This window comes from Chiloscyllium punctatum, chromosome 32 (genome assembly GCF_047496795.1).
Source record: "Chiloscyllium punctatum isolate Juve2018m chromosome 32, sChiPun1.3, whole genome shotgun sequence".
Classification (NCBI taxonomy): Eukaryota; Metazoa; Chordata; class Chondrichthyes; order Orectolobiformes; family Hemiscylliidae; genus Chiloscyllium; species Chiloscyllium punctatum.
In genome coordinates, this window is record NC_092770.1 from 65,437,115 (window position 1) to 65,459,311 (window position 22,197).

Here is a 22,197-nt window from a genome sequence, read left to right on the forward strand (position 1 = left end):
GAATACTGCATGGGCCATGGTGTTGGGCAATTTCAGAATGAATTTTACGGCCAGTATTAAATATGATTTTCTAAACAAATGGCAATTCATAATTTGAATCAGATGACAAGTGCTTTTCCTATGTTGCCACGTGAACTAGAAATTACTTACTGTCCCATAACACTGCTTGAGTTATAGTTTTACTGTTGTACTTTGAGTGCCATCATACACTGTGTGCCAGTTTTAATTGCATTGAAAGTTCTTAAATAAAACTGGGACAACAGTTGACTATTTATAGATCCTTCAATTATGATTAGGAGTATAGACTAATTAAGCATAGACATAAGTACTTGAGAAATGATACATCACCTCAATGTGTGAAATGTAACTTCTGTTCTCTTTGGTATGTGCTGAATATGTAACACGTCAGATTAAAACTATCTGTCCGGATCAATTGCCAAAATACTGTTGCAGCAACTAATTAAATGGCAGATAAAATGTGACAGGCGGTTAGTCACGGAAAATGGATCAGAGTGCAAAACAGCCTCGTGAATTACTGCTTCTGTTATCACGGCGTGGACCACTGTTTCCTGTAACATGATCAGAAGATCCAAAATAAATAGGGTTAACTAAGTTGAAACGAAAGAGTGTGAGAAAAGCTGCCTCTGACTTTCACAAGCCAGGTTAATTAGGAGGATGGAAAATGTAGAATGAAACTTCCCATGGAAAGTCTCATTTGTATTTAAAGTGGAGAGTCAGGTTGGCTTAGATTCTGCCTCTGCTCAGTATTTGCACTGTCTTGTTCACTCCTGTGTTGTTAGATTTGCATGGCGATTGATGAGTGATTAACCTCAGGCCAGTCTGTGCTGCTGATAAAACGAGCACTATCGAGTGCTGCTTCCTCCTGCCTCTTTTTGAATAGGAACTCCACCCTTCATGAAGATTTGTAGGGAATATATTTGTGAAGGAAGTGCCGGCTGCTCGGAAATCCAATACGGTTCGGTCCTTGCTGAGAGATCCGAAACAAAATTCCACTTTCTTCCAATTTCAGCCCTTCCTCATCCCACCCCTTCTTCAAAGTGCTCCCACCGATGTGTGTTGCAGGAATCCTCGAGCACTCCGTTACTCTCCACGTGCTCATTGTTGTTGTGAGACTATGTATGGAGAATGGGAAAGTTAACGCCACTCTGTGTGAGTGAATTTCCAGTCACCTGTGTGTTACCCTTCTCAGATCATGCTCAGAAAGGTGTGGGTATCTAATCCCACTGTGGGACTTCAGCACAGAAGTCAAAGCTGACTCCCCAGTGCAGTACTGAGGAGGTTGTGCCCTGTCTGAAACCCTGCCTTTTTCATTATACTTGCAAACCCGTAACCCATCTACTCGCTTAAAGGAGTGTAAAAAACATCTCATGGCACTGTTATGAGGAAGGGCCAGGAGAATTATCTCTAATAGCCTGACCAGCATTTATCCTTGACCTAACAGCATCAAAAACACTTTATCTGTTCATTGTGGTGTTGCTGTTTGATTTAATTGGGAGCCGAGTGGTTGCTGCATTTAGTGACTGCTCTTCCAAGGTCATGGGAACATATAAAATCCTGATGGGACTGGACAAGCTAGCTGTGGGAAGAATGTTCCCAGTTTTGGGGAAGTCCAGAACTGGGGGGGTCACAGCCTAAGAATAAGGGATAAATTATTCAGACTGAGATGAGGAAGAATTTCTTCATTCAGAGAGCTATGAGCCGGTGGAATTCTCTCCCACAGGAAGCTGTTGGGGCCACTTTGTTAGATTCATTCAAGAGGGAGCTGGCTGTAGCCCTGTGGCTAAAGGGATCAAGGGGTATGGGGAGAAAGTGAGAGTGAGATACTAAGATTGCATGATCAGCCAAGAATAAATTGAATTGTGCTGCAGGCTGAACAGCCAACTCCTGCATCTGTTTTCTATGTTTCTATCTCATTGACAATGAAGTATTTTGGAACATTGTGTAAGCATGAAAGGCTATATAAATGACACTAAATATGGAGAGTTTGTTGGTTGCTGTTTCCCTTCACCAGATACAGGACACTGAGGCCAGTTGTAGACCCCATTGTTCCTTGGACCAAGAACAGCCAAAAAGGGAACATGTATAGGATTATAATTATATTTTACACAGATGATGTTCTACTATTGTTTATCATCAGTAATTACAAACCTCTGTGCAATATCTGACAATGTCATCACTCTGGTTACTTAGATGTTTGGCAACAGCTGATTTAAAGAGGCAAAAACAAATTCTTCGGAGGCATAAAGCTATCCTTAGGTAGTTTTTGGAACTCTTATTTATCACTTAAGTGCCCATGAGAATCTGTTTCCTATCTTATTTATTTTCAGGCTTGTTTCTCCTCAGAAATCTGTGCATCCTTTGGAGAGTCTACTTGTGGGTCTGGTTTATTCTGTGCGTTATAACACATTGGTAGAATTTTGCCATCACTGAGATTGAATACTCACCTCTGGTGATCCTGATTTGGTGGCTGTGGGCTTTTTGAATTCTACATCTTTTTGAAATGCGATGTAATTGAAGTTTCAGATTATAGCTGAGTGTCAGACATGTTGTTGTGGGATTAGAGTCACGTATAGGCTAGACCAGGCAAGGACAGTCTGCCAAGTGAACCTGTTGGATTTAGAGAACAATCCAACAGTTTCTCTAATACTTTTAGCAATACCGATCTTTTGTTTCCATATTTTTTAAAAAACTCAATTCCAATTTTAAGGCCATCATGGTTGGGATTGAACATTTTGGATTGCTAATTCAATAACAAAATGATTACACTGCAGTGTTAGAACTCGCCTCTCCTGGTTAGCCTGTGCGATGATTTGTATTTCACTCCCATCACTTCTGACCTTACTTAATCACCTTTCAGCATCCCCTTTCTCATATCCTCACTCATTCTTGGTGCTGATGCTCTTATTGTCCACCCGCCTTCTTATCCCCATTCTTACCTTTCCCACATTTTGCCTTTTCAAATTCTTCTCATCTTTCATCACAGTCAGCCAGTGAAATGGGTAGACTACTCCAGGCTGGATATTGTCGCTCAGTTAGGTCAGAACCACTTAATAAGCAGAGTATCATCAGGCTCGGATTGATGGAGTGATGGTTAACTGTTTGGTGGAATTGTGAGCTATTTAGTGAACCCCATCTTGATGTCAAGATGATCGTATATGCTTTCTCAAGTGGCATGCTGAGATTCTGGCCAGGCACTGGCGAGCTCCCTTTTGATTTTTTTTTCCTCTCTCCATTCATGGGATGAGGGCATCACTGGCTAGGCCCGCATTTATTGCCCAGAAGGGGCAGGTAACATTGATGTGGGTCTGGAGTCACATGTAGGCTAGAGCAGGTAAGGATGGCAGTTTGTGGGTCTGGTTTATTTTGTACTTGTGGGTCTGGTTATTCTGTGTGTTATAACACATTGGTAGAATTTTGCCATCACTGAGATTGAACCTCTGGTGACCCTGATTTGGTGGCTGTAAACTTTTTGAATTCTACATCTTTTTGAAATGTGACGTAATTGAAGTTTCAGATTATAGCTGAGTGTCAGACATGTTGCTGTGGAATTAGAGTCACATATAGGCTAGACCAGGCAAGGACAGTCTGCCAAGTGAACCTGTTGGATTTATTGCCACATTGATGTGAGTCTGGAGTCACATGTAGGCCAGAGCAGGTAAGGATGGCAGTTTCCTTCCCGAAAGGACATGAGTAAACCAGATGGGTTTTCCCGACAATCAGCAACAGATTCACAGCCATCATTAGACTCTTAATTCCAGATATTTATTGAATTCAAATTGCACCATTTGTCAAGGCGGGATTCGAACCCAGGTCCCCAAGACATTACCTGGATCTCTGGATTAACAGTCTCGCAATAATACCACTAGGCCATCGCCTCCCCACGATTGCTTGTTCAACGACTTGCTCACAGCCCAACTCACTACCGTTGGTGATCTTATCAAACTCATCACACAGACTACCCATCAGGAAAACCCTGAGCAGTCACGCACACAAACCCACCCACATTGATGTCCAAAGATGTGCAGGTCAGGTGAATTGGCCATTCTAAATTCCCCGTAGTGTTAGGTAAAGGGGTAAATGTAGGGGAATGGGTAGGTTGTGCTTCGGCGGGTCGGTGTGGACTTGTTGGGCCGAAGGGCCTGTTTCCACACTGTAAGTAATCTAAATTGACACTCACAGACACACACACCTGCCCATGGCCCATCTCTTACTTACAGAATGTCTCTTCTCTTCAGTCCTGCCACTGGGACTCCTGTTGTGACTCAGAGTGCAAGAACACGGTGGCGGCACGGTGGCACAGTGGTTAGCACTGCTGCCTCACAGTGCTAGAGACCCGGGTTCAATTCCCGCCTCAGGCGACTGACTGTGTGGAGTTTGCACATTCTCCCCGTGTCTGCGTGGGTTTCCTTCGGGTGCTCCGGTTTCCTCCCACAGTCCAAAGATGTGCAGGTCAGGTGAATTGGCCATGCTAAATTGCCCGTAGTGTTAGGTAAGGGGTAGATGTAGGGGTATGGGTGGGTTGCGCTTCGGCGGGGCGGTGTGGACTTGTTGGGCCGAAGGGCCTGTTTCCACACTGTAAGTAATCTTAAAAAAAAACATTGTGTTCAGGGAGGCACACCCAGCTCACTGATTGGACCAGCCTACATCTTGGGCTGTTTGCTTGCTCTCATAGTGTTCACCCAGTGTGAGCTCCCTGGGTGCTAATGAAGTTGTTGCCTTGCACGCTACCTTTCTGCACACTGCCTACTCAGCCTGAGATACCAGGCTGATATTACTCCTGCCTTTCCATGTCACTTTGCTCAGAAGCTTGCCATGGTTGTCTGCTGTCCCCGGCCAAGTCGAGAGGGATGGCCTTCACTTGGGGATCCCAGCAAAGCAAGTCACTTGCAGCACCCAATACCACTTCAGGTTATCAGAGTCAGAATCCACTCCTCGTAAGGGTAAGGAGCCGAATGATGGGCAGAACACCACTTGTATTGACTCTTTCTGCCCTATTGTAAACTGTTCTGCTCCTGGAAAATGAGAGCGAGGCAGGTATTGAGGAAGGTGACAGTGGGTGGCACTGCAGTTAGTGTTGGTCCTGATAAGGAGGTGTCCCCAGTGACTGAGGAGGCAGCACAGAGAGCATGCAGGGTTAGTGGTGTGGGGGTTCTTGGTCATTGAGGGCATATGGACAAGATGTTGCAGGCAATAGCGAGTTGGGAGAACATGAGCCTCAGTTGGAGGTGGGTGCTGTAGCAGAGATAGAGCGAGGTAGTGAAGGTAAAGTGGTGGCATTTACATTGACAGAGTGATGAAGGATATTGTCGTTAGTTCAACAGCACTGGGCATTTCTTCAGAGGGTTGAGCCTGGGTGGCATCCTCAGAGCAGGCTGACCTTTGTAACTGCTACTGCAGGAACAGGAATTCTTAACGGCATACCACCCTGACCAACAGGAGCTCCTAGACCCTGCATGTACTGATTTCCTCCTGTCTGTCCTAACTGGGGGCAAACAACAGGAACTGTGCAGGGCAGCTCTCGACTGGCAGAGTGTGTTCGGCTGCAGGATGGTCTTTTACTGGTGTCAGGGAAGGCCATCAATTCTGGGGCCTGTGCTGAGTAGTGAGTTACTCTGGGAATGACGTGTGGTTGGATGGGGTGGGAACTGGATGCGATAATCAGTTATGAATGTTGAAATGCCAATTCTTGCAGCAAGTTTGGTAAGATATGGAGAGAGAACCCGCTCAGCCTGACTGTGAGAATCGATGCACCAAACTTGACGCAACTCCCACTTTACTCAAAGACATAATTTTATGTTGGTCAGTATTGTTGGTCTTCCTGCAAAATGCTGCTGTTTGTGGCTATTCAAAAGATAGCCTTTGATAGTCCTTCTCTAAGTGTGACTTGGGTAACAATCTGGCTTCTGAGCTAGGAGGCTATAGGTCAAAGTTCCACTCCAGAGCCTCCTGCACACGTCAGGGTCACCTCTGACGGAGTGTTGCACTGGCAATGTGTTTTCAACAGGGTGCTTGTGCAGCGCTTTTCACATTGTCAGAACGTCCCAAGGTGCTTTATAGCTGAAAGAAACTTCAGAGGAAAAAGCAGCATTGAACCTGACAGGAAAACAGCAGCCAGCTGTGCAGAGGAACAGCCCACTAATGTCAAGACACCTGACCAAACTGTCTGTTTTGGTTGAGCTATAAATATTGGTGAGAACCAGGAGGAATCGTAGAATTTCTACTGTTGGACACAGGCCATTCAGTCCACACCGACCCTCTGAAAAGTATCCCCCCCCAGACCCATTCCCCTACCCTATCAGTTTACGTTTTCCCCTGACTAATGCATCTAACCTACACATCGCTGAACACTATGGACAATTTAGCATGGCCAATCCACCTAACTTGCACATCTTTGGATTGTGGGAGGAAACCAGAGCACCCAGAGGAAACCCACACAGACACGGGGAGAATGTGCAAACTCCAATAAGACAGTCACCCGAGGCTGGAATTGAACCCGGATCCCTGGCTCTGTGAGGCAGCAGTGCTAACCATTGAACCACCGTGCTGCACCGACTCAGCACTTGACAAAGCACTACCATTGTACATTTTCAACGCATATTTCTGATTTGCATTCGGAATAGTTTGAACAAGTCTTCTGGGAACTCTCTTTATATAATCCGTGTGTTGAGATGCCAAAAAGGTGAATGAAATTTGAAGTCTAGTTAAGTTATCACACGTAATGGGAAGCAAATGGAGCATTTAGGGACGGGCAACAAATACAGGCCTTACCAAAGATGCTCACATCCAATGAAAGAGTAAAAGCAATTTTAAATTAAGTTTCACATAAACAAGCAAAATGCTTCACCAATGGCCTGAGGACTGGCAGATGGAGTTTAATTTAGGGAAATGTGAGGTGTTGCACTTTGGTAAGACAAACCACGGCAGGATCTGTACAGTAAGTGGTAGGATCCTGGGGAGCATTGCTGGATAAAGAGACCTAGGAGTGCAGTTCATGTGCATAGATCCTTGAAAGTTGCCATCCAGATTGATAGTGTTGTTAAGAAGGCATATGTTGTGTTAGCTTTTATTAGTAGATGGATTGAGTTTCGGAACCACGAGGTCATACTGCAGCTGTACAAAACTCTGGTGCGGCCGCACTTGGAGTATTGCATACAGTTTTGGTCACCGCATTATACGAAGGATGTGGAAGCTATGGAAAGGGTGCAGAGGATATTCACTAGGATGTTGCCTGGTATGGAGGGAAGGTCTTACAAGGAAAGGCTGAGGGACTTGAGGCTATTTTCATTGGAGAGAAGAAGGTTGAGAGGTGCCTTAATTGAAACATACAAGATGATCAGAGGGTTAGATAGAGTGGACAGTGAGAGCCTTTTTACTCAGATGGTGATGGTGTAATGAGGAAGCTTAGCTTTAAATTGAGGAATCATAGGTATACGACAGATGTCAGAGGTAGTTTCTTTACTCAGAGTCTAGTAGGGGTGTGGAACAACCTGCCTGCTACTGTAGTAGATTTGTCAACTTTAAGGGCATTTAGACATCCAGATGAAAATAGGCGAAATTGAGGACTGCAGATGCTGGAGATCAGAGTCAAGATTAGAGTGGTGCTGGAAAAGCACAGCAGGTCAGGCAGCATTCCTGGCTTTTCCCGAAATGTCGATTTTCCTGCTCCTTGCATGCTGCCTGACCTGCTGTACTTTTCCAGCACCACTCTCATCTTGATCAGGATGAAAATGGAATACTGTAGGTTAGATGGGCTTCAGATTGGTTTCACAGGTTGGTGCAACATTGAGGGCCAGAGGGCCTGTACTGCGCTGTAATGTTCTTTGTTCTAGTTGCATAGTTCTCTGGAAGTGGAGTTGTAGGTAGACAAGGTGGGGAAGAAGGCGTTTGGCACGCTTGCCTTCATTGGTCAGAATATTCAGGAAAGGAGCTGTGATCCCATGTTGTGGTTGTACAGGATATTAGCGAGACCACTATTAGAATACTGCGTACAACTCTGATTGCCCTTTTATAGGAAGCATGCTATTAAACTTGAAAGGAGAGATTTCCAAAGATTTTGTAAGGGTTTGGAGGGTTTAATAGGGAGAGGCTGAATAGACTGGGGCTTGGACAGTCAGAGGCTGAGGGGTAACCTTAGAGAGGTTTATAAAATCATGATATGCATAGATATGGTGAATAGCCAAGATCTTTTTCCTAGGGATGGGGAGTCCAAAGCTAGAGGGCATGTATTTAGGGTGAGAAGGGGAAGATTTAAAAAGGATCTGAGGGATAACTTTTTCATGTTAGTGCGTGCATGGAATGAGCTGCGAGGGGAGGTGGTGGAGGCTGGTACAATTACAACATTAAAAGGTGGCTAGATAGTTACATGAAAAGGATGGGTTTAAAAGGGATTTGGGCTAAATGCTGGCAAATGGGACTAAGTCAGATTGGGACATCTGGTTGGCGTGGACAAATTGTCCAAAGGGGTCTGTTTCGGTTCTCAGTAGCTGCAGAAAGCATTGATAAAGCATAAGCAAGTTCCCAGTTTATTCATTGCAGCTCAGGCCAGTTCTTAAGGCAGCAGCTATCTCTGTACATCAAAGGATTGCTGTGGTGAAAAGCCATCAGCACCTTTGAGCAGCGTTTGACAGAAACTGCAGGCTGGTTGCCAGATGAGATAACAAACTGTGACCATGTGTGACCACTGCTCCACTTCCCACAGTCTTCTGCCACTTTTAGCTTGTAACTTCATCCAGAGGTCAGTCCCCCTCATTACCCTCTGAGCGAGGCAAAGGACACGCATGAAGCACAAAGTAAACTTGTGGGTCGGCGACGCGAGTCTTGGTGGGAGCTTTCAAGGAAGGCGGTGTGATGCTGCCCGGAGTAAGACACAGGCATCAAAGCTCAGAATAGAGGAGCCTTCCTGTTAGTGAAATGTGTCTTTCAGTCAGACAGCCTTTTCACAGACCTGAAAGAATCAGCGTGGAGTCCATTAAATGCTTCCCTGAAGTCTTCCTCAAGCAACTGTTGACAGACAAGTGAAAAACAGAGTCCAAAAATACTGTGAGCTGAAAAAAGCAAAGCTTCAGGGGGAGGCTATTTTCCCGATAACCTTTCCATCTAGAAACAAACATGTGCACTGACCCACAGCCAGACTGAATACCTAAAGTGAGAGCAAGACTGGTGGTTAGGGAAATCAATAACTAAATCTCAGCAAAATGACACTTTGTATTGTATAAATCAGGACTGAATCACTACACAACAGAAGTGGGACAATCCAGGTAGCTTACCGCTTAATTTTACATCAGGATATGTTATCTGTCTTGGGTAGTTTCTTGCCTCAAGCAAGAGATGGGAGATATAGTGCAAGGAGTAATTTCGGAGGAGGATTGAGGTACCTGTCTTTATTGAGGTGTTCATTCTTCTAACTTGTTCCCTTGTATCACTTTCCCAGGTGGTTAATGTATGGCCAACTCTAGCTGTGTACACTGCTGTGGGTTCAAACTAGAGCTCTATGTTCGCCACACCCTTTCTCCACGCTATTCCTCTGCCCCACATGTCTCCCCCAACTGCCCTACCCCCTCCCACGCTGCTTCCCATTCCTATAGGCTGTGATATAGTTGTCATTATCAAACGCTGCATTGAGTTGATGACATTTCAGATGCCAGCTCAAGCATTTGGAAGTTAGGCGAAAGTAGAGAAGGCAGTCCATACTTCGGAAGCCAGGGTGGCCCTTCTTTGCAAACAATTGAAATTAATCAAATGAGCTTTTGTGAGGGAGAGTAGGGTTTGAACATTATGGCGAGGAAGCGATTGAACAGTGTTGTTTCATCAGGAAGAGATGGCGACGTTGGTACCATGGCTAGTCCTAGTGATTTTCACCAAGTATGAAGGAAGAGCATCACTTCCTAACCCCACATCTTTCAGATTTTCTCTTTAATGAAGCTCTTTAGTTAGTTTTATTGGTGTTTCATTCTTTCATTAAAGTCTTTTTCTCTCTTGTGGTCTACAGTTTGCATGGCCAACACATGCCTTTCATTGAGGATTATGTAAGAAAATTTGAGTTTCAGAATGCTTAAATATAAACTGGCAACCTCACTAATATAGACCACATTTCATTGGGTTGAACTCCAAAGTCATTATAACACTGCTAAATCTTAAATAAGGACTGTCCCGCATTTTAAAAGCTTAGCTACAATAATACTGACTTAATGAAATGGTCCACACGGAAGTGTAGGTGCCAGACTTGGTAGCGTGTAATGGGAAGATAGTATGTGGGTAACTGCCTGCATTAAAGGATTTGGTTCTTGTGTGATCCTTATGGTTTATAGTCTGGGATATCCTGTCCCTGTGAGAGAGGAGATCCCATGATACATACTGGGGTATTCTGTGCTTGTAAAATGGCAGTGTTATGACATGTGTTTAATTTAGAAAGGAAGCTGAAGAATAAAACATGTTTTAGTTACAATATAATAAGGGGTGTGCAACACATTTGTGGCTAAATGTCTACACATACTGTGTACATAGATAAGTGATATCTATTGACTATTTTTCCAAGTCCTTGTATTCAAGCTCATTAAGCTGTTTCTTTCAACAGAAATAACAATAGGGCCAACAGCAGTCATTGTTATTTAGGTAGATTGTTTATAGCAAGTGCAATCAATCTGCAGATTACAGTCAAATGCAGAATCCTGTGTTTCCCTGGTCCTCCAGAAGCAATGTGCGAATGGTATCTCTCAGTGTAGCTGTTTTCTCTCAAGTGCATTGAACAGTTATCGGATAGACCTGGACTGTAGGCAATGTAAATCCTAGGCCTAGTGTAGTAGTCATTATAACACTCGATTCCTGATGAAGGGCTATTGCCTGAAACGTCGATTCTCCTGCTCCTCAGATGCTGCCTGACCTGCTATGCTTTTCCAGCACCACACTCTTCGACTCTGATCTCCAGCATCTGCAGTCCTCACTTTCTTCTAGTCATAATTACTGTTAAGTAACAACTCTGGCACTGAAAATCAACTTGTGCGAGTGTGTGCCACAATCCTTCAGCTTTTAATTATCTTGCCCATACAGTATTGAAGCAATTAAAAGATTGCTGTTTACTTTCCCTTGCTGCATCTTTAACTCTCTCTGTTAATCCAACCATTATTTCTTGATGTATTATTGCTGTATTTCTTGCTGACTTTCTTGCTGTACGAGATTTAGCATGAAATGAATTCTTGCAATTAATACTTACTGGTTTAGATTTTGAGTGCCAGGGAGGAGTCTTCAGTTTGACTGTGGAATTTGATTGGTTCAAGGGGTATGCAGTTTCTTGCCCTGCTCACACTGGTCCCAGATGCCCGTTAGAGATTGCTGAGCTGTTTGGATGGTTCAGTGACAGGAAATTTGAGTGGAAAGGCAGAAGCCTCAGGAGTCCCATTCAAAATGCTTGGAAAGTGAACCAAACCAAAGGAAATCAAAGTGCATCGCTAATAACTGCAAAACTGGCCACTAATGGTCATTCATAATTTTCAAAATGTAGGACACATACAGCTGTTAATCATATACATACTTTAAGACGTTGGTATTTTAATGAAACTATTTAGCACAAACAAAGCGTGGCCCATCTGATAGCCGCTGGTTTAATGCTATAATCAACAAAATGGTGTGGACTAGGCCTTCATCTGGAAAGTTCCCATGCAGGCTCAATCCATGCCCATGCAAGTCCTCTCCCTCTGCGCTGAATTTTAGATTAGATTCCCTACAGTGTGGAAACAATAGACAATAGACAATAGATGCAGGAGTAGGCCATTCAGCCCTTCGAGCCTGCACCGCCATTCAATGTGATCATGGCTGATCTTTCCCAATCAGTATCCTGTTCCAGCCTTATCGCCATAACCCTTGACTCCACTATCTTTAAGGCCATTCAGCCCAATAAGTCCACACCGACCCTCTGAAGAGTATACCCACCCACACCCATTTCCCTCTGACGGAATGCATGTCACACTCTGGGCAATTTAGCATGGCCAGTAAACCAGAGCACCCGGAGGAAACCCACGCAGACACGGGGAGAATGTGCAGACTCCACACAGACAGTCGCCCGAGGCTGGAATTGAACCCGGGTCCCTGGCACTGTGAGGCAGCAGTGCTAACCACTGAGCCACCGTGCCGCCCCTTGTTGTTTTTCATCAAGCCACAAAGGTTTACGGCACAGAGGGGAGCCATTAAACCCATCATGTCTCTACCCAATCTTCTTATAGCTCATTTCTTCCTCTACATTTCAAGTATTTTGCAGTTCTTATTGGGAAAACTGCTTCAGTGACCTGCACAACAGTTCCTAATAGTAAAATCATCTTTGTTCCATCAAATGTCTGTTCGGACATGTCTCCTGACCATCCTCCACATTTTAGTTAAATTGAACTCCCCAATTGCAGGATATTCACCATTTTCCATATGTGAACCTGGAAAAACGGGTAAAGTCATGCATGCAGCTTACAAACCGAAATGCTGTCCTTATTTCAAATGTGTTAACCCTGCTGTTCTGGAAGATAATGAGGCAGTTACCTGTCATTTAACTGGACCCCCTTGGGAACTCACTCACCAAATGTGAAGTTTGAGATGTAATGAGAGGAAACAAATGGTGAAGTGGAACAAAATGTATTTTTGGCATGAACGTCATGTGTTTCATTTCGGGGTTGTTACATTTGTGAAAATGCACACTGATGTGACTGGTGCATCAATGTGTGTTACATCTTGCCAGTAACGCACTGGCAGTAAGTGGAATTTTCCATTTTATGTTGTGTGGTCATTCAGAATTCCTGTCCCTGCACCTCCTGGGTAATTGGAAAACTACTGCTGCAGTCACCATTTATGTACAAAATGGCACATGGCTAATGACAGGTTGCAAGGAGATGGCGCATATGTTATGAGTCAAGGAACATCTGTTTTCCAAATTTAGTGCCTTCACCACTTGAAAGCACTGGGATATAAAGAGACTCACTTAAAATGGACTCCCAGTGCTTTCTGTAGTGACAGGACTGTGGGAAGAACATCATATGACCTGAAAGTTCTGCTCTGGTGTACTGAGTTTTGCAATTTGAATTGTTAACAGAGCTAATTTACACCAATAACATGCTGCCCAGGCCATTGTCTGGTTGGTGGGCCAGAGAAGGCACCACGTATTTTTTTAAAACAGGTTTTAAATGGGTGGGAAGGAAGTTGCCCCTGATATGTGAAAGTCAACCTACAAGGTGGCACCACTCCTCTCCTGCACACCTGGTCACCAAAATTGCTACTTTCTACCCCTGACATGACCATCCCTCAGCTGAACAAATCCCTTCCTGTCCAAAACCCTGGGATTATGCAGACTCATCGAGCCGACTCAGGGCTAGTTGCCATGCCAGCAGTGTCCACTAGTGAGCTTCCAGCTCTGCAGCAACTGCCAGACCAACAGAAAGGCCAGCAGCTCCAAAGAGTGAGGCTGCATGGTGGAAATCCCACTCTGATCCATTTTACCCTGACCATCCAGGTTCCTTTCAGATGGTGTGGCTGCACAAGCAGTCTGCACTCCCCTTAAAATTCTGCCTGATGTTTTTGCCATTCAATCTTGGTTTTGAAGTGCCTCTACTGTGACCAAAGAAATTGAGATGCTCCTCATCTAGGCTGTTAGTTAAAACGTTTCTAACGTTATCCAGACTGCCTGAGTACATAGTTGAAAATTACCCCAAACTCTTTCACATTCATATTGAATTGACTTCCTTTTGATGCTAAATATGCTCATTACAACAGAAGAATCCACAGCACTGGATAAACCGATGGTATATGTCTTCGGTTGAAATACTTTCAAGTACATTGTTAGACCAAAGTCAAAAGCCTATAGTGTCCACCGGGATAGTAACTGAAATACTCTGTGAATGATTATAGATTTGCTACAGGATAAGAAGGTGACAGTTTGGCCCGTCATGTCTCATAGATTCAAAGTCATAGAGCCATATGGAAACAGACCCTTCGGTCCAACAATTCAAGCCAAACATAATCCCAAACTAAACTAGTCCCACCTGCCAGCTCCCATCCCATATCCCAAACTTTTCCTATTCAAGTACTCAATCAAATATCCCTTAATTGTTGTAATTTGCCAATATACACCACTTCCTGAGGAAATTCATTCCACATGCAAACCATTCTCTATGTAAAAAAAATTTACACCTCATGCCTTTATTATATCTAACTCCTCTCTCCTTAAAAACATATCCCCTAGTCTTGAAATTCCCCATCCTAGGGGAAAGTCCCCTACCATTAACCCCTACCTATAACTCTCATTATTTTATAAACTTCTATAAGGTCACCCCTCAACCTCCTACACTGCAGTGAAAAAAATGTCCCAGCCTATCCAGCCTTTCTTTATAACTCAAACCTTTCACTCCCGGCAACATCCTGGTAACTCTCTTCTAAACCCTCTTCAGCTTAATAATATCCTTCCTCTAACTCTCTGAATGTTCTCGCCCCTCTGACCGGTGTATTGTTCCTATATAGCAGTGGTAAATTTAAAAACTCAAGATTTCATTTATCTTCAATGTTAAATCATGGTTGAAGAACATTTCAATCCGAATGGCAGTGTATGAATTTTGATATTCATGATCCAATATACTGGGAGTGAACCTATGACACACATTTTGAAAGTTGCTTTAACGTCTATAACTCCTCTCATTGCTACCAGGCATTCCAAATCACGTTTCTACCCAATGAAGTACTTTTTAAAGTGTAGTTACTGTTATAATATAGGAAACATAGTCAGGTATACAGGTCGTTTTGCTATAACGTGTCTTACATTCACCGTAACGCGATGACAAATTGAGGACACAGTTTCTAAAGCGTGAACATTTAATACAGGTTTTGGCTGTGACGCAATTACATCGCCAACTGTTTAATTGCTGTTTCTAAAGCACAATTCTTCTGCACTGCGGGGTTACACAAGAGCATAAACATTGGCTTATAGAAGAACTACCCGTATTTATGCAGCAAACTCCCATGAAAAGCAACATGATAATGACAAGAGAACTCGTTCTATGTTGCTAATTGAATGGTCAGGATTGGCAGCACTCTGGGGATAACTCCCATGCTCCTCTTCAAAATACTGCCTTTGGATCTTTTACTTTCACCTGAGCAGACAGAGCTCTGCTTTAACACCTTGGTTGAAAGGCAGCCCGTTGAAAAGTGCAGTGTTCGCACACCATCTTGAAGTGTTAGCCTTGTGTGTAGCACTCAAGTCCTGCTCCAGGAAACCCTGACTATCAATAATTCAGAGGCAAATGTGCCATCAGCTGAGCCACAGTGAACCTTTAGTTGAACCCTTCCAGTAATTTCATTGATTGCTAGAGCTGTTTTGTTCCAGTCTGATCTTTTTGGAACTCTCACTAAGCCAGGACTGTGGCACAATATTGCCTGAAGCAGGGGTAGAATATTTGGGCTGTCATTCAGTGAATAATGGGGTTGAAGATAAAACATGACATTGCAAGATAGACCATTTACTCTGCTTTATTTTCTTAATGAGCATAAGCCAGGGCATTTTCAGTTTGGCACATGGTGAATATTGGATTGTCATAAGTGTTGGTACTGGGCTGTCAGCTATTTCCAATCAACATTAATGAGTAAGCTGAAGATTCAGAGAGTAATGTATCTGTTTTTGCTGATGATACAAGTCTAGGTGGGAAGTTAAGCTGTGGGGACGACAAAGACACCCTACAAAGAGATATTGGCAGGTTAAGTGAATGGGCAACAAAATGGCAGATGGAGTAGTCTTCATCTTGTAACATACTTTTACAAGCATGAAACATGATGTCCAAAGTGTTTGGATGCAAGATATGCATGTAGATAGAGCAAGCATGTTGGAAGGTAGCATGTAGATAGACCAGATATTTAGGCAGGGAAATGGCATTTTGACCTTTATTGCAAGTGTATTGATGATGCAGGATACAAGTTTTTTCACAAATGAACAAGATTTGGGTGAGACAGTATCTGGAGTACTGTGCACAGTATAGCAAAAGATTACATTTCTGATGAAGGGCTCTTGGCCGAAACGTCAATTCTCTTGCTCCTCGGATGCTGCCTGACCTGCTGTGCTTTTCCTGCACCACACTCTCAACTCTGGTCTCCAGCATCTGCAGTCCTCACTTTCTCCTTGCAAAAGATCACCTTGGGATGAGGCGATGACCCTGTGAAGAGAGGCTCAGCAAAGTGAGCCTAAGTTCATTTTTGTTTAGAAGTATAAAAGATAATCTCCTTGGAACATACAAGATTCTGAAGGGATGCTGAGAAATTGTTTCCACTGGCCAGGGCATCTAAGTCGTGAGGGGCACAGCGTCTGAATATGGAATGGGCATGTGAAAATGAGATGGGAAATATTTTCCCTCAAAGGGTTGTCACTCTTTGGAGTTCTCTGCACCAAATGATTGTAGCGTACAGTGAATGCGTTCAGTTAAGGCTGGGATAAACTGATCTTTGGTGTGAAATCTTATAGAGGTCTGAGTAATGTAAGCTACGGCAAGATTTGCAGTTGAATCTGATGATTGAGCAGCTGAGTCTCAATGTTGGGATCTGCTCGCTCCATATTTTAAACATTCAACAAGCGGGGAGGCAAGTTTCTCACTAGGCAGTGCTGAGTTGTCAATTCAAGGGAGTTATTGCTTGTTAAATGCCTTGTTAACTGCACAACTCTATTCAGCTTTCTATCTTAGCAAACGTGTCAGACACACCAGATGTTAAGAAATAAATTACCTGGAAACCAGAATATGCAGCTGGTGCAACCAAAACAGTGCATCTCTCAGCACGAACCATGGAGTCCAGTGCATGCACCAGTCCTCCATAGATACTGGGATTTACCAACCTCTCCTGACCCTGTCTGATACATGGCAGTGCCACACACAAGCGTAGACCTGCATTGCAAGGCACACCAGCAGCAAGCATTGAATGGCTACAGCAGGAATACTATACATGAATGGACAGACACCCAATCAACAATCGGGTGAGGCTACATTTCAAGGCTACTTATTGGCGTCGTACCACTTGCTCACTAACCACCCATTGCACATTTGCCTTGCATTGCCATTGCTATGCCTCATAGAGACTCAGCAGTTCAGACTGCTACATTGACACACTCTTCAGCACAGACACACAGAGAGGCAGTGTGTCATGCTTGGTGGCGATACAGTGGGGGGCATCTTGCTGTAAGACCACATCAAGTCATCAGTCTCACCCCTGCTGCCCACATGGCAAACATACTGCCCGTTTAGTCCACCCAATGGCTACTGCGGAAGCTGGCATAGGATAGTCCTCAGAATGTTCAAGTAGGCATCTGTGGCTCCTTACCAGTCTTGACTGGCATGCCTGAGTTGAGACCTTTCTGCCTGAGATGAAGGATGAAAAGATGAAAAGTTTATGCATCAATTAGAAACTGTTAGACTTGAGTATGGTTGTGAACCACCCTTGTTGTGAGAGTGGGTTTGGGGAATGATTTAAAACATAACATTCAGGCCAAATCAGTCTTACTTGGTCACATCATTCATATCCTCGTTACTCTTGAATAGTCTTTACTCTTGAGTAGTCACAGTCACAGTGGTCCATTTAAGCCTGTTGACTCATTTAATGTCCTCATTTAAACAGAGCCTTTTTTCCAATTTCATTCATTTTCATTTGATTGGGAAATAATTCTGTGGCCTGAAAGGTGGCCCCTTTGTTCAAAGATCATGTCCACCAGTCCACCTTTTCACCAATGTCTCAATTTCTAGACATCTTTAATGTCAACTGAGACTCAGTTGGTCACACTTCTAGCCTTTGATGCAGAAGATTGTACAGAAGCAAAGTTTCTGCTCCTGGTGAAATGCTGAGGGAGTGCTATACTGTTGGAGGTGTCTTCTTGCCGATTGAACTTCATTAGCCAATTGTTTGCTCAATCGAGTTAAATATTTGAGGGGAAGCATTCAAAGAATGGATCTAGAGCTGCGAGATTGCGGCAATATTTTTTGTTTAGAGCAGAAAAGTCTGGGCAGCAATCTGATAAGTTATAAAAACATTAGGCAGGAAAGATATGGATGACAAGTTCCACTTGTGACAGAAAGCAAAAATGGCAGCCATAAATCCCAGATAGTTTCTAATAAACTCAAGCAGGAAATAAGAGAATTTTCTTTGCTCAGCAAGCTGTTAGAGTGTGAAGCCCACTATCTCAGGATTTAGTGGAGAAAAATGCTGCAATTGTAAACGTGTTCAAAGAAAACTAGGCCTGTACCTAAAGGGAAGGTAATAGTACAATGTTGAAAACTGGTGGATGAAGTGGGAGGATATATGTGTATATATATCTATGCATAAACATTCGTGTCGACTAGTTGAGCCATATAGTCTGTCTCTGTGCTGTAAATTTTAAGTGATCTTAGATCTGTAAAATATTGTACAACTCTCAGTGCACCTTTCAGATGTGTAAACATTTAAGAGACAGTGTGAAAAACTAAAATTGTTTTTCACTATTCTGTGGGACCAGAGTGATAAGAGTATGACCTCACCAGGTCACTGAATTGTAATCCCAAAAAGAGAGTAAAACTCTCACAATGCAGTTTTGCAACAGTTCCACACACGTACCATTACACTTTGAGACTCTAGAGGCTGTACTGAAATAAATATTTATTACAGGCCTGTTTTTCTTTCACTGAAATATATAATACAGAAGGAAGTTGTTTGACCCATTGCGTGTCTGTTTTATACTTCTTACCAACAAAAAAAATTGATAAAGCAGTTGTTTTTGAGACAGAGTTGTTATGGGCAGAGAACGTGTTTCCTGCTACCTTAACATGCATGTTCACAGGTTATTGTTTCATGCAGCTTCTCACAGCTACCTGCAGGATAGTACAATGCTCAGCTTAGATGAATGCTTATTTATCAGTCTTTGTCCAGCAGGGTGACTGGACAGAGTTAAAGTCCCTCTGTGATTTTGATGAAACCGTCTCCATCCCCATTTCCAGAAGATACATTTCATTTGCACATCTCCTTTAGGGGTTCAGCATTCAACCTCTGCACTCAGAGTGCTCCCCTGAACCCTCTTTACCCTGCTGATCTTTCTCTCCATGACACTCCCACTTTGGCCACCCACTGACTTTCCTTTCCACTTCCCTGTTTGTTGTCCAATTTTTCCTGTGCAATGCCTTGTGGTCTGTCATGATGGGAAAAAAAGGCACAATATTATATTTTTCATTTAACAAGTGCAGTGTTTGAACTGGAGATGCCAGTGTTGGACTGGTGTGGACAAAGTAAAAAATCACACAATGCCAGGTTATAGTCCAACAGGTTTATTTGGAAGCACTAGCCTTCGGAGCACCTCTCCTTGACAACCACCTGAGGAAGGAGCAGCGCTCCGAAAGCTAGTGCTTCCAATTAAACCTGTTGGGCTACAATCTGGGGTCATGTGATTTTAACAACATTCGAACTCTCAGTGCAATCCATGCTACAACTAGACTCAATCTTTTGCCATCTGCTGAATATTACTTTGTTTGTTGTTTCTGGCAATTCTTAGCTCTTGCTTGTGGCAGCTTACTGTCCACTGAATGCATCAATCGGTGCTTCTTAAAAGTGGGTTGCAACATGCAGGATAAGTCAGAAAAGATTCCATCTTTTTTTTAAAATGTGGTGTTTTTCATGCTGTTTGCAATGATCCTTATTATGAGCCTCTGATGACCTTCAGTAATGGGTGAGAAAAGCATCTATTGATAATTTCCTGCACTGATTGCTTACTGGGCTCTGTGTAACTGGAACATCATTTGTCCCTTTGTGAATCTTTTCTTTCAGGTCCCCCGGGACCCCCTGGAGGGGTGCGAGTTGAGAATATTGGAGACACCTTTGTGACCTTGACCTGGAGTAGAGGGACTGACAACCACAGCCCGATCTCGAAGTACACCATCCGGCAGAAATTTTTCGATTCTGATGAATGGAAAGATGCCAAAACAGGTCAGTCCCTGCCACTTTATACAAGAGTCTTGAATTGAACGAGAAAAACACAGCCTGGAATGTTGCAATAAGTTCTGGTTCATTTTTATAATTCAAAATCCAGCAAGTGTACATTTGTGTTAATCATGCTTTATGTGTTCAGGTGTTGAAAACCCAATGATGTAGGGAGTACTGTAACTTCTTTCAGGATGTGGCAGAGGGAAGGGGAGCATGATGGGAATTGAAATAATCCTGACAAATAAGGGATTTACCTCAGCAGGTCTGGCAGCATCTGTGGGGAGAAATCAGAATTAACGTTTCAGGTCCAGTGACCCCTCCTCAGAACTCTGACGATTTGAAATGTTAACTCCTCTTTCTCTCCACGGAGTCAAAAAGTGTGGTGCAGGAAAAGCACAGCTGGACAGGCAGCATTCGAGGAGCAGGAGAGTCGACGTTTCGGGCATAAGCCCTTCGTCAGGAATGTGGGGTGGGGGGCGGAGGGCAGGTGTAGAGCTGAGAGATAAATAGGAAAGGGGTAGGGCAGGAGGCAAAGTAGCTGGGATTGCGATAGGTGGATGCAGGTGGGGGGGGTGACTGTGATAGGTCAGAGCAGAGGGTGGAGCGGATAGGTGGGAAGGAAGGAAGATGGACAGGTAGGACAGTTGAAGAGGGCATTGCCGAGTTGGAGGGTTGGTTCTGGGGTAAGGTGAGGGGAGATGAGGAAACTGGAAAAATGGTGTGCTGTTGGAGGGTCCCAAGGTGGAAGATGAGGCGTTCTTCCTCCACGTGTTGGGTGGCTTGGATTTGGCGGTGGAGGATGCACATGACTTGCATGTCCTTGGCGGAATGGGAGGGGGAGTTGGCCACAGGGCGGTGAGGTTGTTTGGTGTGTGTGTCTGTCCCAGAGGGGTTCCCTGAAACATTCCGCGAGTTGGCATCCTGTCTCCTCAATATAGAGGAGGCCACATCGAGAGCAAGGGGCACAGTAGATGAGGTGTTTGGATGTGCAGGTAACTTTCTGCTGGATGTGGAAGGCTTTCAATTGGGTGAAGGGGGCGGGGGTGGAATGTGGGTGCAGAGTTTACACCTCTCTCTCCATGGATGCTGCCAGACTTGCTGAGCTTTTCCAACAATTCTCTGTTTTTGTTTCTGATTTCCAGCATCCACAGTTCTTTCGGTTTTCATTAAGGGATTTACCTCCCTGTTCATGCATTGGACAATGTGTTTGATTATATTTCTTGTCAGCCATCTTAATCACTTATTAAACTAGAAGCATTAAGACAAACTATCAGAGAAAGTTAAAGCCTCAACATGTTTTGATAAGATTTCCACAGACTAGGATAAATCTGAACTCGATAGCCCTATAAGGTAACTGTTTCTAAACCAGACTCAATATGAGATTCGGTTTAACGGTTGTGTTGGCTGGACATTCAATGGTCACTCCCAATACTCCACCCACTTTTCTCAATAAGCATCCATTCCCAATATTGTGCCTTCAGCCATCATATGTGTTAACAGTCTCAGATGCCAAATGAGCTGCAAGAAACACATTATTGTCATGTCCAGATCTGACCTCAAACAATGTCTGCGTTTCTCTTCTTTTACCAGGAGTTCGTAGATCGCAGGACTTCAGTTTGAATTGCAGAGCCTTAGCCCAGCCCAGGCTGCATTTGCTTAATGTAGGAATGATAAAGAAATGAATCAAAGGGCTGAGTTAATCTGCATCAGCTACCTCCTGCCTTGTCTGGTTTATCCTGTGTTAAGGAATACACTGGCAGTTGCCATATACATTTATCTCTTCAGAGATTTTCTGTGTCTATTGAGAGCAAAATGATGTCATAGAGAATACTTAGGACTCTAATGTTCGCCACGTGGAGCAATGATTGCTCACTGTTAACTGGAAGTGAATTCAAGCCACCCACACTCATCCAACATTCAAGATGTATGGCAGTCATTCAAAGCAGCCTCTTGAATAGCATGTACTGGAGCTGCACTTGCGCGGAGCTAGTGGGAAATGTTCGCATGCTTTTACTGTTGCTTTAACTACAGCTTTCAACATGATCGGCACACACTGAGTGAAGGGCAAAAGAGAACATACAGACATCTGGCACGGTGTGATTGCTACAAGACATGAACGTGTAGACTGGTTAAGCCACAGCAAGTCACTCCCAGCGTACGGGGCGGCATGTAAGACCACGGCCAGCTGGAACAGATGAACTGCCTTTGCTTGAAACTTGGGGCTAGTTTCAGAGTCAA

At 43.8% G+C, this 22,197-nt stretch overlaps 1 protein-coding gene across 9 annotated transcripts in view; it reads left to right on the forward strand.

The window, feature by feature from the left end:
- The window catches only part of cntn1b (contactin 1b), a 750,295-nt gene that overhangs the window by 485,562 nt on the left and 242,536 nt on the right, over positions 1-22,197 (forward strand). For all 9 annotated transcript variants that reach the window (XM_072552560.1, XM_072552558.1, XM_072552559.1 and 6 more), the window contains one exon: positions 19,804-19,962. In XM_072552560.1, the coding sequence (XP_072408661.1) occupies positions 19,804-19,962 (159 nt within the window). The remainder of the gene's footprint in view (positions 1-19,803; positions 19,963-22,197) is intronic.